At 36.1% G+C, this 14797-nt stretch overlaps 1 protein-coding gene across 3 annotated transcripts in view; it reads left to right on the forward strand.

Annotated features, from left to right (window-relative positions):
- The window catches only part of LOC129774829 (cyclic nucleotide-gated cation channel subunit A), a 342729-nt gene that overhangs the window by 254577 nt on the left and 73355 nt on the right, over positions 1 to 14797 (forward strand). For all 3 annotated transcript variants that reach the window (XM_055778838.1, XM_055778840.1, XM_055778839.1), the window contains one exon: positions 9436 to 9654. In XM_055778838.1, coding sequence (XP_055634813.1) covers positions 9436 to 9654 — 219 coding nt within the window. The remainder of the gene's footprint in view (positions 1 to 9435; positions 9655 to 14797) is intronic.

Genomic DNA, 14797 nt, shown 5'->3' on the forward strand with positions numbered 1-14797 from the left:
GCTTAATCGGACTTAACACTTTAATGACCGGCAAGAAATATGTAAGACATACGTCTGGGACCGCACGTTTTGACTTGTGTGAAGTTGCTTGCTTTGCTTGCAAGTTTTTGAAAGGCTTTAAACTTTGCAGTTCATTCGCCTCTATACGTGAAGTTAGCGGATGAAAGTTCAGCGGATAAAAGTTTTTGTTGCGTGCAAGTTTCTATTCAACGTCTTGCTGGATTTAATGAATAATCAATTATTTCAGTTAAAATAAATTGAAACAACATTCAAAATCATTAGATAGAGAATTGAATCATTCATCTTTCCACATAATTATTTTTTTTCATGATCGTGACAGAGAAAAGTTATAGTCAGAAACGTGCGCATGGGTCATTATAGGAAAATATACAGAAAAAATAATCAAAAAAAAGTTATTTGAATAGAGCTATCGAAGTTGTTCGATGGAGAAATATTTCCCCTACCTTCCAGCCACAATTTGATTAATCGGAAAAGGGTCTGAGAAAAGTTATAGGCCAAGTTGTATGGGAGTGAGTCAAACGCGAGTAATCGGTTTCCTGCCTTACTAACCATAGAATTAGGAAATAGTTTATATATAGCTAAGAAATCGGCAAAGTAAAAAGGAAGAACAATAGAAATTTTGACTATTTTTCGAATACCTATCCACTAGATCTATGGTGAAAAACGTACCTTTCAATTTTTAGCACGCCATTCTCAATAGCTTTGAGATAAAAAATTGAAAAAAATAGCTGAAAGTGCATCTTACTATGATATATCGAGAAATAAAATCAAAAAATTAATTCCTAAAAAATTCAAGTACTAAAAAAATTCGAAATCTTGATTTTTTTAGTATTTAGAGATCCAGTACTACTATAATTCGTATTTAAATGTGTTCCTACGCCTTTTATAGATATGTGTGATTTTTTTCAGATAATAATAAGATAATTCTCCTATATGGTTCACTAAAGGGTGTGTCACATCAAATTGCATCACGGAAAAAACGCTGTAGAAATTTAATTTTTAGGAATTATATCTTCAGCTTTCGCTTATAATCAGATAAGAGTGTATAGATCACGTTGGCCATGCATCACCGTCAATTTTTCGTAAATTTGGAAAAATGTCGTCGAACGAAAAAGAGCGTCGTGAATTAATCCTGTGCACTCATTTCGAGAATCCGGAGTTGTCACATCGGGACATCGGTAAGATGCTGGGAATCGTACAATCCACGGTCAGCAGAGTACTAAAACGATACTTCGATAACCTAACCATCGACCGGAAGGTGAAGAACGACAAAAATGGATGCTCAGTCAGTGAAAAAGATCACAAGCGCGTAGTTAAGCAGTTTAGACGTGATCCGAGAAGTTCGGTCCGGGATGTCGCCAATAAGCTGAATTTGTCAAGTTCATTCGTCCAGCGGACCAAGCAGCGGGAGGGCCTGCGTACATACAAGGTTCAGAAGGCTCCTAACCGCGACGAAAGGCAAAACATGGTGAGGAAGACGCGAGCCCGGAAGCTGTACACCGAAATGCTGACGAAGCCGCATTGCCTGGTAATGGACAACGAAACCTACGTCAAAGCGGACTTTCGTCAGCTGCCGGGCCTGTTGTTCTTCTCCGCAGAGGACAAATTCAGCGTTCCGGAGGAGATTCGCAAGCAGAAACTACCCAAGTTTGCCAAAAAGTACATGGTGTGGCAAGCGATCTGCTCTTGCGGAAAGCGGAGCGCCCCCTTCGTGATACCGGCACGGTAAACGGGCAGGTTTACCTTAAGGAGTGCCTACAGAAGCGCTTACTACCACTATTGAAGCAGCACGAGGGCCCGACCATCTTCTGGCCGGATCTCGCTTCGTGCCACTATTCAAAGGACGTGTTGGAGTGGTACAAAGCCAACGGGGTCACCTTCGTGCCAAAGAAAATGAACCCGCCCAACGCGCCGGAGCTTCGCCCAATAGAGAAATATTGGGCGATTATGAAGCAGGCCCTCCGGAAGAACCCAAAAGTTGTCAAATCGGAGGCGGACTTCAAGAGAAAATGGATTTCTGTTCAAGAAAAACTACAACCTGACGTTGTACAGAACCTTATGGACGGGGTAAAGAGGAAGGTGCTCGAAGTATGAATAAAAAGAAAATGCCAAAAGTTGTTTAAAAGTTTTTATTTTACTGTCTAAAATTTTCAAAAGGATCGGTCTACTGGGCGAATTTCTCAGCGTTTTTTCCGTGATGCAATTTGATGTGACACATCCTTTATAAGAGCTATAGTGAAAAAAAAAAATTCTTTTTTTCCCCATTCTGAATAGGAAACGAAAATTTGAGAAAATACTCAAAGTACATCTATTATGGTATACAGCGACAAATTATAACAAAATTCTATCCCCTGCGTAAAAAAAATACTGGATGTATTGATTTTATTAGAGTTTTCAAAACTGTTTTTCGATGATTATTTATTGAAATATTTACGAATTCGAAATTTTCCGTTCATACAATAATATCTCAGTACTGAATGGTCTACGACAACGTTATAGAAATGAAATTTAATATAGTTGATAACGTTAATTGGATTTGCTATCTTTGAAAAAACAGAAAGAAATCGATTTCTCATTTCTTCTCGATATTTTTATCCACTACATCTACATACATCGAAATATAAATTTCTCTGTAAAATATTCCGTGTAAATCCATGTAAATAATGCTTTAAAGAGATTTACATCCCATCTTCATGCGTTGATATTCCACGATTTTAAATCATTTCAGAAGTCGCCTAAAAATCTTTTTCGAGTGTGAAAAAGTTCTATTTCCAATTTCGATCAATTTATTAATTTCCCTCCTACAACTTGTATACATTTTGGCCCATACCTTTTCTCAGAATCTTTACCGGCCAACGAAAATTTGGCTGAAGATGGGAAAAGTATTCTCTATCCAATGAGTATTATCTCAAAAATGTGTTTTAGGTCCTTTCAGTCTATAACTTTTCTCTGTCACGATCCAGAAAAAAATGAATTATGCATCCTTCCACATAATTGATTCAATTCTCTATCTAATGAGCATGATTTTGAAGGTTGATAAACAATCAATTTATTTCAATTGAAATAATTCATTATTCATTAAATCCAGCAAGAAACTTACACGCAACAAAAACTTTTATCCACTAATTTCACACAAGTCCGTAAAGAAGGAACACGAAAAGGAGAAATCTCGTGAGCGGATGGGACGGATGGGACGCGAAACACGAGAAATCTCGTGAGCGGTCCGCAAAGTGTTAAGGGAGAGTGGCGCAAAACGGTCAAAGTTTGAGTTTTTTTGAAAATCGAAAAATCACCCAAGAATAGAATAAAGGAAATAGGGGTTTTCGTAAAAAATAATTTTGAAGCTAATGTTTTGCATAGGATATATTAACGCGCAAATCAACATTTCGTAGCAAGTTCCGAATGTAGAATCGAGATAACTATTCTTATTGGCACTCAAAATCATACTTTTCGTTTCGTGCTCCGAAAAAAAACTAATTCCCAGAATGCCGATTTTTGACAAAAAATTTTTTCTAGATCTCGACGTTTCATGCAATTTTAAGACATTTGGCATCAAATTTTTTTTCTTCGGAAACCCCGATTTCCTTTACTCCACCCTTGGGTGATTTTACGATTTTCAAAAAACTCAAACTTTGACCGCTTTGCGCCACTCTCCCTTAAGTCCGATTGAGTTGAAATTCGGCATAGGGTGTTTCTTCGAAGTGGTGAACATTTTTTTAGGGTAACTTTTTTAAATTTTAGGGTCAATTTTTTCCCATACATTCATTCGCACCCTAATTTCCATATTTCATCGACTGTACAATATCAACTGAGAAAGTTATTCCTGATTTACACGTTTATCAGTATTATCATAAATAATACGGTTTATCTTTTCCCCACTAGTTCACAGTGAATTTGATTTCAAAAATGCGCTCATAGTGTCATGAAAATCCATGTTTGCTTTGAAAATTGGTTTTTCTGTATTAGGGCTCGAAATGAACAAATGATATTAACTCATTGCAGAAAATATTGAAGCTCAAACCATTGAACATGATGAGCTCGCCCGCAACAAAATGGCCCATACTGGGATCCGTCGTTAAATGTTACATAAAGAGATTCAACTAGGACCAATGCAAAACTGTGGAATGAAATATGAATCATTTGAAAGACTAGTTGATCAAACATATTTTACTGTTTTTGTAGAACATTTTACTCTTGATTTTTGAGTTGAACAAACAAAACTGAAACACCCGAATTCAATCAGATTAATTCGGAATCCAAAACAAATTACCCTGCTCTTTTGAGCAATAAATATATGCCCAAAAAAAACACATCAAATCTAAGGTAGTTGGATAATTTTTTTTAAATTGTCATTTTTAGAAATAAAAATTTCGAACCACTTTAAAATAAATATTATTAAAAAATAAAAAGATACGGGTCTAATATTTTACGATAAGACCAATTTTCACGAAAAGCTGAGAACCACTATGTTGGTTTGGCATGTAATAGGTGAATAAACATGTGATGCCAACAACACAATTTGACGAGGATTTTCACGAGGTTCAAATTTAATCGGTTGAGTGCATACAATTTGTCCAAAAAAAAAGGTTTATCCGGAGTATTCCCATTGTCTATTACAACGAAATGGTATAGCATTTTATGTCAAAAAAATTGTTTTTTTTTATTAAATCGTTTATTTTTACAGGCTCAGTTACATAAGTTTAAAGGAGCCAAACTGCTGACTGTATTGTTACAAGTATATATAAACATTTTTCCTTAATTCTAATGTGAATGGTGTAGAAAACCGATTACTCGCGGTCTACTCGAGTTTAGAAGGTTGACATATTTTCTGCAGGAAAAGGAAGGGATAAAAGGATATGTTGACAATGTTCACTCTCACATTCACACTCACATTCATTACACTCAATTCTTAAGCCTATCTTATATCTAATATGTATTTACATTTCACCTTATTCTATTGTTAATAAGAAGGGATTTGATTTCTCGCGAAGGAAAAGGAAAAGGAGAATATAGGGATATAAAAAAAAATTTGATTAAGGTAAATGATTTTGGTTTGTCCAGTCGAAAATATGATCATAGTTTGTCCACTTTTTTGAATGCTCTAATTCAGCACACCACCTTTGTCAAATCATGTATTCGAATGTTTCTGAACATATAAAATAAATTGTCTTTTTCATGATTATGATCAAACCATGATCATAATTCCTCTTTGAGTAAAATCGTTAAAAAACGTAAAAATTTGAATAATTTCAACGCCTTATGATAGTATGAGCAAATAGAGACTTGGGGCTTTTCTACAAACCCAAACTCGTATCGATCATATGTAATTTTCATGAAGAAAAATCGATTCGCATTTACCAGTTGCGTAAAAACACCCCAAATCGGACAAACCAAGATCATTTACCCTAATTAATAAGTATAAATTATCTGATTTAAACCAAGCATTAGATAGAAATTTTCATTTAATTTTCCTACGGATGAAACAGTGGAGTACACTGTATGAGAGGGCAAGAACTGTTCTATAAGCTGGGAAACAGTTTTAGAGTATATTTTTACGGAATCACATGTTTTAAAGGATTATAAAATACACCATCTATTGGAGTTAATGCGCCCCTCATTTGAGTTAACTTTTAATCGATCACTAGATGATTATTTCGCACGAATTCAGACCTTTTAGCTAAACCATTCAATTAACGCATTTTGATGAACTCAATTCTGATCATGAGTTGTCCAATTCAATAATGTTGTTTTGTCCACATAATTTCTATGGCAACCGCTTGGCGCGCTGCAGTTTGTTTATTGTGTCCTTCGCGTATAGCAGAAATGAAGTTTCTCTATGTTGAGTGTCTTGAGGTGAACACTTTTAAAATGCCCAGGAAAAGGCAATATTTTGAAGGAAGCCTAAATTATGAATGGATCAATATGATGACAGTAAACTCAAGCAATGATAAATGCAACATCTACTTGAGAATTCGAATGTTTTCATTCAAAAATGGTGATTTCTGAGTGATTTCTTTCATTTTTGGACAAACTATGATCAGAGGTGGTCAAACCATGATCATAATTCCTCTTTGAGTAAAATCGTTAAAAAACGTAAAAATTTGAATAATTTCAACGCCTTATGGTAGTATGAGCAAATAGAGACATGGGGCTTTTCTACAAACCCAAACTCGTATCGATCATATGTAATTTTCATGAAGAAAAATCGATTCGCATTTACTAGTTGCGTAAAAACACCCCAAATCGGACAAACCAAGATCATTTACCCTAATTAATAAGTATAAATTATCTGATTTAAACCAAGCATTAGATAGAAATTTTCATTTAATTTTCCTACGGATGAAACAGTGTAGTACACACAGTGAGAGGGCAAGAACTGTTCTATAAGCTGGGAAAATAATGACGTCTGTTTTTTTTATTCTCTTGAGAACAGAAGCATCGTCGGAGATATACCGTAGCTAAGAGTGTTAAACCTGAGTGAATGGGGCCAAATGAATTTTTACACCCACACTCTATACCAAGCGCGCTATGGCAGAAACTCTCCAAACTGTGTTTCAGAGCAAGGAGCTAGCTTGTTTGATAGATGGATGTTTATGTAGGAAGTGAATGAAATTACGCCAAAAGAAACCTATATTTGTCAGATAATTCGTTCCTATTCCCATGTAAAGATGAAAGACAATGAGATCCAATGCAAAAAGATTTGTATACAAATATTTTTGAATATTATTTCAATAGAAACTCATAGCGCAGTTATTATAAATATCTACATAAAATTAATATACAAAAGGACCGAGTCAATTTTATCAGTTCACTCACCCATATAAATTACTTATAAAACGTTCTGTTTACAAGATTTGGCAACGAAGCGTGCCAAATTCGATTCCCAGGGGATTATTTATTATGGCATCCCGAAAACTTTAGACTTTTATTAGCCGCTCTTTCTCTTTGTCCGTAGCCCAACAGCATTGTTGTGGACAGGAAATAGATGAACCGTGCCACGTGCTCGTTCAAGGCATTAAGGGCGCTTCCTGTTGTTGATCGGCTCTAATAGTTGTTTTGCTGTTACGTAGAGCACGAGCGAAAGAGTACCTCCATCGGAAGTGCAAATTATCGATAGAACCATTGAACGAATAATAATGAATACTCAGCAGCCCTGAGTGAGGAGTTTTCGCACCGGGGTTACGCACCATACCGCAGCCCACGAATTGTCCATGACCATAACACTGTCCCTTTTAATTGATACTTCTGAAATTAAAAATACGCGACAGCTTACCACAGGTGAAAAAAACTGATCAAATTGAGCACTCTTGTGGCGCTTCGTTACGTGACTCGGTGATAATGAAATCAATATGCGGGTGGTGTCGCCCCCGAGTTGTCAGTGACACTAGCGGTATCTAGGTACCTCAGAAACGATGTGAATTGAAATTGTTTACGATTCGTGCGACCTCCCGATGGCACCGTCGTCTTGAGTTCAAGAGTAGGGTTCAGAGTGTCGTTCGGATGGTCATTCAATACAAGTATAAGGCTTTTTTTGTGTATATGAACGTGAAAATGTGCTTCCGGACACCAAACGTGATTATCGATTAGGTAGCCTCGCAGTCATGAACTGTCTCGTGTTAGTCTTGAATAAAATTGTGTAGCACTCAAAATTGCATTTATTAGAGTTAATCGTAGCTATATGATTTATGCCGTAGCTTATTCTCGGTAATTTCCGTTTGAACAAATAGGTTCTGATGTCTGGACCGCAAATAAAATCACTTTTTACAGTTGTATACGTGATCCGTTTAATGCATAAACTGATAATCATTCGAGTTTTCAATTGCAGGGCCTTTGAGATTTCCCATAGGCAATAATACTGTTCAAAGAAATTAAATATACAATAAAAATTTGTTGAAAGGAGTTGTGCTAGAATGCGTATTCGAAATTCATTGATATCTATTGAAAATTAGTGTATAAACATTTTATAAATGTTGGCCTGTAGCATCTTAAAATCCTGGTTCAATTGTTTTACTTAGAATATAAGAAGCCACAGATAAAAACGAAAGAGGCGAAACGATTATTCCAGGAGTTATGTTATACATTCAATGCAATGTGAACAGTAAAAAATTGTAGTTCGAACTCTCTTTTTTTGGACCGATTGCTACAAGAATCTTTGTAAATAGTCACAAGCATAAGACGACATTGCCCGGAATTATAACAAACGTGTTCACAACTGACGGGCTGAATTTTGATTGAAATGGATATTGGGTTACCACTCTGTCTCGCAGAACAACTAGAAACTACTGTTCTTTCAGAGAAATGTTCCGTAACATTTACTCATCTTAATATCTTCAGATGGCGTCTCCCATCGTGACCAGACCCTATACCAGCGAGAGGTGGTAAAAAGGGCAAGGAGCACAACTTTCCCCAACTGCGAAGCCATAAACCGTTTAGGGTTTCCTTAATTAAATTTATCAGTTTCGGCGCTTCATCGTCGTGGGGATGCCAGGCTGCCAGGGAAAAGTTTGCAATCCAACGCTCCATTCCAGAGGAGACTCAGCCCTTCTTCTCGATGAACTTTTAATGAAGACGACATTTTCATATCGTTTTCGCAACTCGACTGCAGTCGGGTGAGTGAGTTCTTTTTGCCGTCTTAGTATCGTGGATAACACGCCGTAAATGGTGTCTAGTGGTGGTTGCTTGGAATGTTTTCTTTTATAACGAGGATCTTGGGAAAGTTCACAATGAGCTATTTTTCGGAGTCGCTGGAATGTGCCCATTTCCGAGCAAAGCTTTGCGACTTTCTTCTGGAATATTATTCAAGGTATTAAAGTTATCTGTAATCCATCGAAATGTTACATACATGGATCGATAGGTCATGAGAAAAGTACTGAATGTGATATCCACAGATTTTCTATTTTGTTCATGGTTCAATATAATAATGTGGAAATAAGAATCAATATTAAAATATTTTTAAGTGGATTGCAGTTAATTTTGTAGTGCTGTAAATTAGTTAAATATCGTCAAATTTCGATTCTTCTGACATAATTCAACAGGAAATTTATTATTATGCTCTGCTCTTGAACATAGTTTTTGAAATTATTCATACAATGAGAAAAATTGACAAATAACTCAATATTATTCAATAAATGTTGTAACCTTTCAAAGAAGAAGCTTTGCTACCGACACAGTTATATTCAAGTTATCCTCAATATTCAGTGTATTCTTAACAGTTGTTGGATTATTGAGAAAAACACGCTTAGCGAATAATTATGACTACTATTTTTTTAATGGAAGTCCCTATTCCAATGCCACTGCTGTAAAGACATATGCTCAAAAGTGGAATCAATACGAGTATATAGTCCATCCGTGACAGAACCATTATTGTTGACAATTAATAATAAATCAATTTTTTCTTCTTATTTTTCTTCTCAGGAATCCGCCGGAGGTCGAGGATCGTTGCGCCGGTGGCTTAACGCCTTCCGACATAGACTCAGCAAGCGGAGTCGCACGAAGCCCCCCGATCAGTTTCTGGATAAATTTTCCTCGACCACCGCCTTGGATACACGATTGCACCAGACAGTCCCGGCTCATCCCTCGGATGGGCTTTGTAGCCGGCTCTCTGTCGATCCGTCCCTGCCCTCACATTATCGGGTATGTTTAAATTTCCATCTCACATATAAAAAATAAATTCACCATGGCAATGTGATCACCCCGTAATGAAATAACAAAAAACGCCTGCTTAGCACAGAAAACCACAATATGTTTCTTGGAATCATGCGTTGATATTTTCGAAAATGATCGCGGATTCCGATATGTGACGACAATGTCCCCTATATTATCTATATTCAGAGTCTTATCGAATACATCTCAACGGGATCCATCTTCTCCGTCTTTCTTCTTTTACTATTTTTGAATGGGCCCAGTATTTTTTGTGGATCTTCACGAAGTATTGTTTGCGTATGTTTTTAACGTAGTACTACTTCTTTCATTAAAGGTGTAAGATCAGAAAACAGGTCACGATTTTATGGGATAGTTTTAACGTTAATAATCATTTTTGCTGCAAACCAATTTTGAAGATTTGCATACCAATTGAATTGTAGATTATCTAATATTTGCCTGGAAAAAAAATTATTATTGTTAAAATGATAATTATTTTCGAAGCTATAGTCCAAAATAGCTGTGAATTTGCACTTTCAAGCATCCAAAGGCACGTTCCTACCGGTGAACGGTGCGCCACCCAACCAGATCCTCCGATCTCGTGCTAACAAAGCAATTTTGTTCGATGGAATCACCGATCGATTTTCGTGCGGTCTGGCGGAGAGAGCTTCTGTATTTTTGCGAGCGCAAATTGTTGTTATTTTCGTGCGTTGCAAAAGGCAGGGTGCAATGCGTACGTTGATATAAGAAAACAAATTGTTACATATGGCCAGCTTGTGTATGTTTATCACGAGGGCAAGTGAGAATCATCAATCAACCATCTGCAATTGCTTCTAAAACACCACGTCGTCCATCGACCCTTTTCAGGGTCACCAAAATTTCTACTCAATAATTATTTATATTTGGTTGGTGAAGAAGAAATCCATTATTTTTTGCGTGAAATTCAAAACTCTATTTAAGATGTTTCGATCAAATCTGCACCATTTTGTTGTAAAATTCGTTGCTATTTCAAAGGTAACTTCATAATGTCTCTATCATAGAAGAAAAATCTAGTAATGGATTTTCACAATCTTCTCTTGATCCCAATTCCTCACCACTCAGGAACTTTTGCAATGCGAGAAACGGATGATAATCGTTTGGTGTCAGGTCCGAACTGTAGGTGGATGCATTTAGACTTCCCAACCAAGCTCCCAGAGTTTCTGGCGAGTCACTAAAGACGTGTGTGGCATTGCGTTGTCCTGATGAGACATAACACCTCTTCTGATGGCCAATTCGGGCCACTTCTAGTCAATCGCTGGGTTCAAAGGGTCCAGTTGTTGACAGTAGAGATCTCAATTTATTGTTTGGCCATACGGAAGTAGCTCATAACAAATTATTCCTTTCAAGTCCCACAAAATATACAGTAGAACCTTCCTGGTCGTTAGTCTTGAATTGGCCACCGTTTGAGCTGCTTCTGTACGCTTTGACCACGATCATTTTCACACAATGTTTCCGAATGTTATCCATTTTTCATCCCCAGTCACAAACCGTTCAAGAAATGGGTCCATTTAATTCCGTTTGGCCAACTATTCGCAGATGGAAATTCGATCCATCGGGGGTTTTTTTTTGTGGATATGTGTAGCACTCAAACACCGAGCTTTTTTGTGAATCCAGCTTTGGGCAAATGGTTTAAAACTGTTTATGTGTCGATATTTAGCTCCTGAGCGATGCTACGACTAATATCATGCTGGTCAACTTTGAGTTTTTCTGAATTTTATTCACATTTTCGTCGACGAGTCCGTTTGTGCAAGATGCATCTTTAACATAAAAAATGTCTGAATCGTAACCAACATTGCACGTAATAAGCTGTTACAGTATTGGCGCCATAAACACCATTTACAATATCAGCGGCTTGGCTTTATTTCATCTTTATCAAAGAATAACTGTAAAAGGTACCAAATTTTCCTCTATTTTGATTTCCATTGTTAACACCCTGTAACTCACAACTAAATGGAACAAACAAAAAACAGCAAAAGATTATTTTTCAGTGTGGAACGTCACTTTGACAATGAATAACCTTGACTATACTATACGAGATATCGATCACTACAGCCATCTATCGAGCAAATAATAGTTTCCTTTTTCCCAGCCTAATATAATTGCGCTGCCTTTTTAAATGTGTCAGATAAACACGAACTTAGAAATAAACGAATGGAATAAAATATTTTTATGGTCCTGCGTCAACAAATGCGGTCGTGTTTTTAACAGTACTTGGGAAACAGCAACATCATCACTTTGAAACTGAAGCTCCGGGTTCATGCCACCAACCCATTCTTTTGTTCAGAATCATGGTAGACTCAAGGCTCATCCTTAGTGATGGAACGACGGATAAACTACACCCAAAGTTGATTTTTAGCACAAGTTATGGCATCCCGATTTATTACATTAAATGAGCTGAAAAATAACAGAAGATGTTCGACTCCCCAATACATGTATATCAGACATCATTTAAATGAAAGCATATGAAAGTTTTTCGTATAGTTTGCCAAATAAACGGCCCAGACAGAGAAAGATATATTCTCGTTCATGTTCTTCTTTATCCTCTTAGAAAACACTTTCCAACTCCATTTTATGATGAGGTGTAATATTATCACGCTTCAATATAACAGCGCTGGCAGCTATATGGTAAGCGTGGTCGTTTGAAATAGCTTTGCATTCCAGCCGGCCTTGGTTCAACCCCCATTGACGTCGTGTGGACGTTTTTTTTGCACAATCCTAAATGAAATGAGAAAAGAAAACAGAAAGAGATGTCGCTCGAATACATACAAACCATTTATAAGCTTTTAAAACAGCTCATTATTTGCGCATTTGACTCTCCAGCACACGAAATGGCATCATTTCTGCCAAAGATGAAATGTTTCCTGCCAACGCTAGTTTGGGTGTATGTTTTTCTCTTGCTCAAACGCTTCAAATGTTGCAGCTCGAATACGAATATGTTTTTTTTCTTTGTTAGTGAATGCGATAGCTATTGTGAATACAGTCTCCAGAAGCCCAATGCTTCAGGCAAAATATGGCTCATATTTGGCAGTATGATTTCTATAGCTAGTTAAACTCTCTTGTATATCCTGCTACAATTTCTGTTTATGATGCACTTTTTGGATGTCCTTTACGTAGATCAAACCAAAGTGCAACCGTGTTTAACTCTTTTACGGGCACTGGCAACTATATTGCCACTTGGTATATTATTTCAATATTTTACTTAACCAAAAACTTCTAAAGGTATCTGACAGTACTCCGATTTTTTTTGGGCTGCTAAAAATGCACGATATTAATTTGGAAGACAATGTTATGTAACAAAACAACGATTTTAGAGCGTCGGCAGAAATTCCGTTTAAATTCGTTGAAAATGCAACAAATTGAAAAGTTGTTCACAGTGGACGTACTATTTAGGATCTACTGTGTAAGATCATGAAGTTTTTTCAATATAATGAATGGTGTATTTGATGAAAATTTTTTTTTTCTTCGAAACTTTATATAAAAAAACAGCTGAACTAGAAATGTTATCGCTGAAATAATCGAGATCGCTGCACTTGAAATACTGTTTTGATTTTTGCATAATCAAAGAGACGAATGAACTCTCCAGAGTTTAAAGCCTCTTTAACCCTTTAACCCGTGAGAACTAGACAAGGGATCAACTTCAACTTCAGAGAACATAATCCTTACATGAGAAAGAACACATATTTGCCTTTGAAATTAACTATTGAAACAGTTGAAAAAATTGGTGGCAATATAGTTACCAATGCCCTTTAACCCCAAAAACACTTCACTTTATTGCGCCTTTAGTTATGCAAAAACCAAAACAATATTTCTATTACCGATTATTTCAGCGATTTACAATATTTCTAATGCAGCTGTTTTTTTATATAGAGTTTCAAAGAAAAAATTAAAATTTTAAATATTCATCAAATACAACATTTATTTTATTGAAAAAAGTGCATGATCTTACACAGTAGATCCCAGATAGTACATTCACAGGGAAAAAAAATTTCAACATGATGCACTTTCAACCAATTCAAACAGAATATTTCGCCGGCGCTCTAAAATGGTGGTTTTGTTACATAAAAACGACTCCCAAATTAATATCGTACCTTTTTAGCAGCAAAAAAAAAATGTGAGTATTGCCAGATACCTTTAGAAATTTTTGGCTAAGTAGAATATTGTAAGAATATTCCAAGTGCAACAAAAAGAATATTTTTTGTTGGTGGCAATATAGTTGCCAGTACCCGTTAAAGGTTTAATTCAACATCCTTCTTTCCTCCTGAATAATCAAATAGAGGCGAATGAACTGCAAAGTTTAAAACCTCTTAAAAACAAAGAAGCAAAGCAAAGCATAATCATAGGCGCAATAAAGTGAAGTGTTTTTGGGGTTAACGGGCATTGGTAACTATATTGCCACCAATTGTTTCAACTGTTTCAGCCTCTAGTTAAAAATTTTTCAAAGGTAAATATGTTTTTTTTTATCTGTATTATATGGTGACTTTCAACTCATTTGGCTGGTTCGTCACTTTTACTTCCATTTTTGGAAGAATGTCGGGAATGAGAATTGAACTCGTGACCTTTAGCGTGAGAGGCATGGATGTTACCATTACGCCAGATCGCCTCCTAGGTAAATATGTGTTATTCCTAATGTAAAGATTATGTTCTCTGAAGATGGAATCGTTTCGTTGTCTAGTTTTCCCGGCCCGTCAAAGGGTTAAAATACATTGTTTAGTAAATACTTATTTGATGTTTACATGAAAAAATAATCATGTTTATTTGCATATAATCTAACAAAGTTATACATCATTGGTTTTTCAAGTGAAAATAGTTCGGACCAGTACGACACCCATGTTCGAATTTAATACGACCACAAAGGGTTAAATTTGTTTAGGTGTTACATCTGACAAACTTCATGCCAACTCGTCTTAGAAGTTGGCAGCACCATCTTAAATAGCATTGATACCTTGTGGGTGTGAAAGCACTTATCATTCAAGCAACTTTGCATGGTTGAAATCTTCAAAAAAGAATTAGACTAATAGCCATTTTTTTTTCTTATTTTTTTACAAAAAAATTATAACTTATAAAAATATAATACCTACAAAATTATGGTCGAAGAATG

Source organism: Toxorhynchites rutilus, chromosome 3 (genome assembly GCF_029784135.1).
Source record: "Toxorhynchites rutilus septentrionalis strain SRP chromosome 3, ASM2978413v1, whole genome shotgun sequence".
Taxonomy (NCBI): domain Eukaryota; kingdom Metazoa; phylum Arthropoda; class Insecta; order Diptera; family Culicidae; genus Toxorhynchites; species Toxorhynchites rutilus.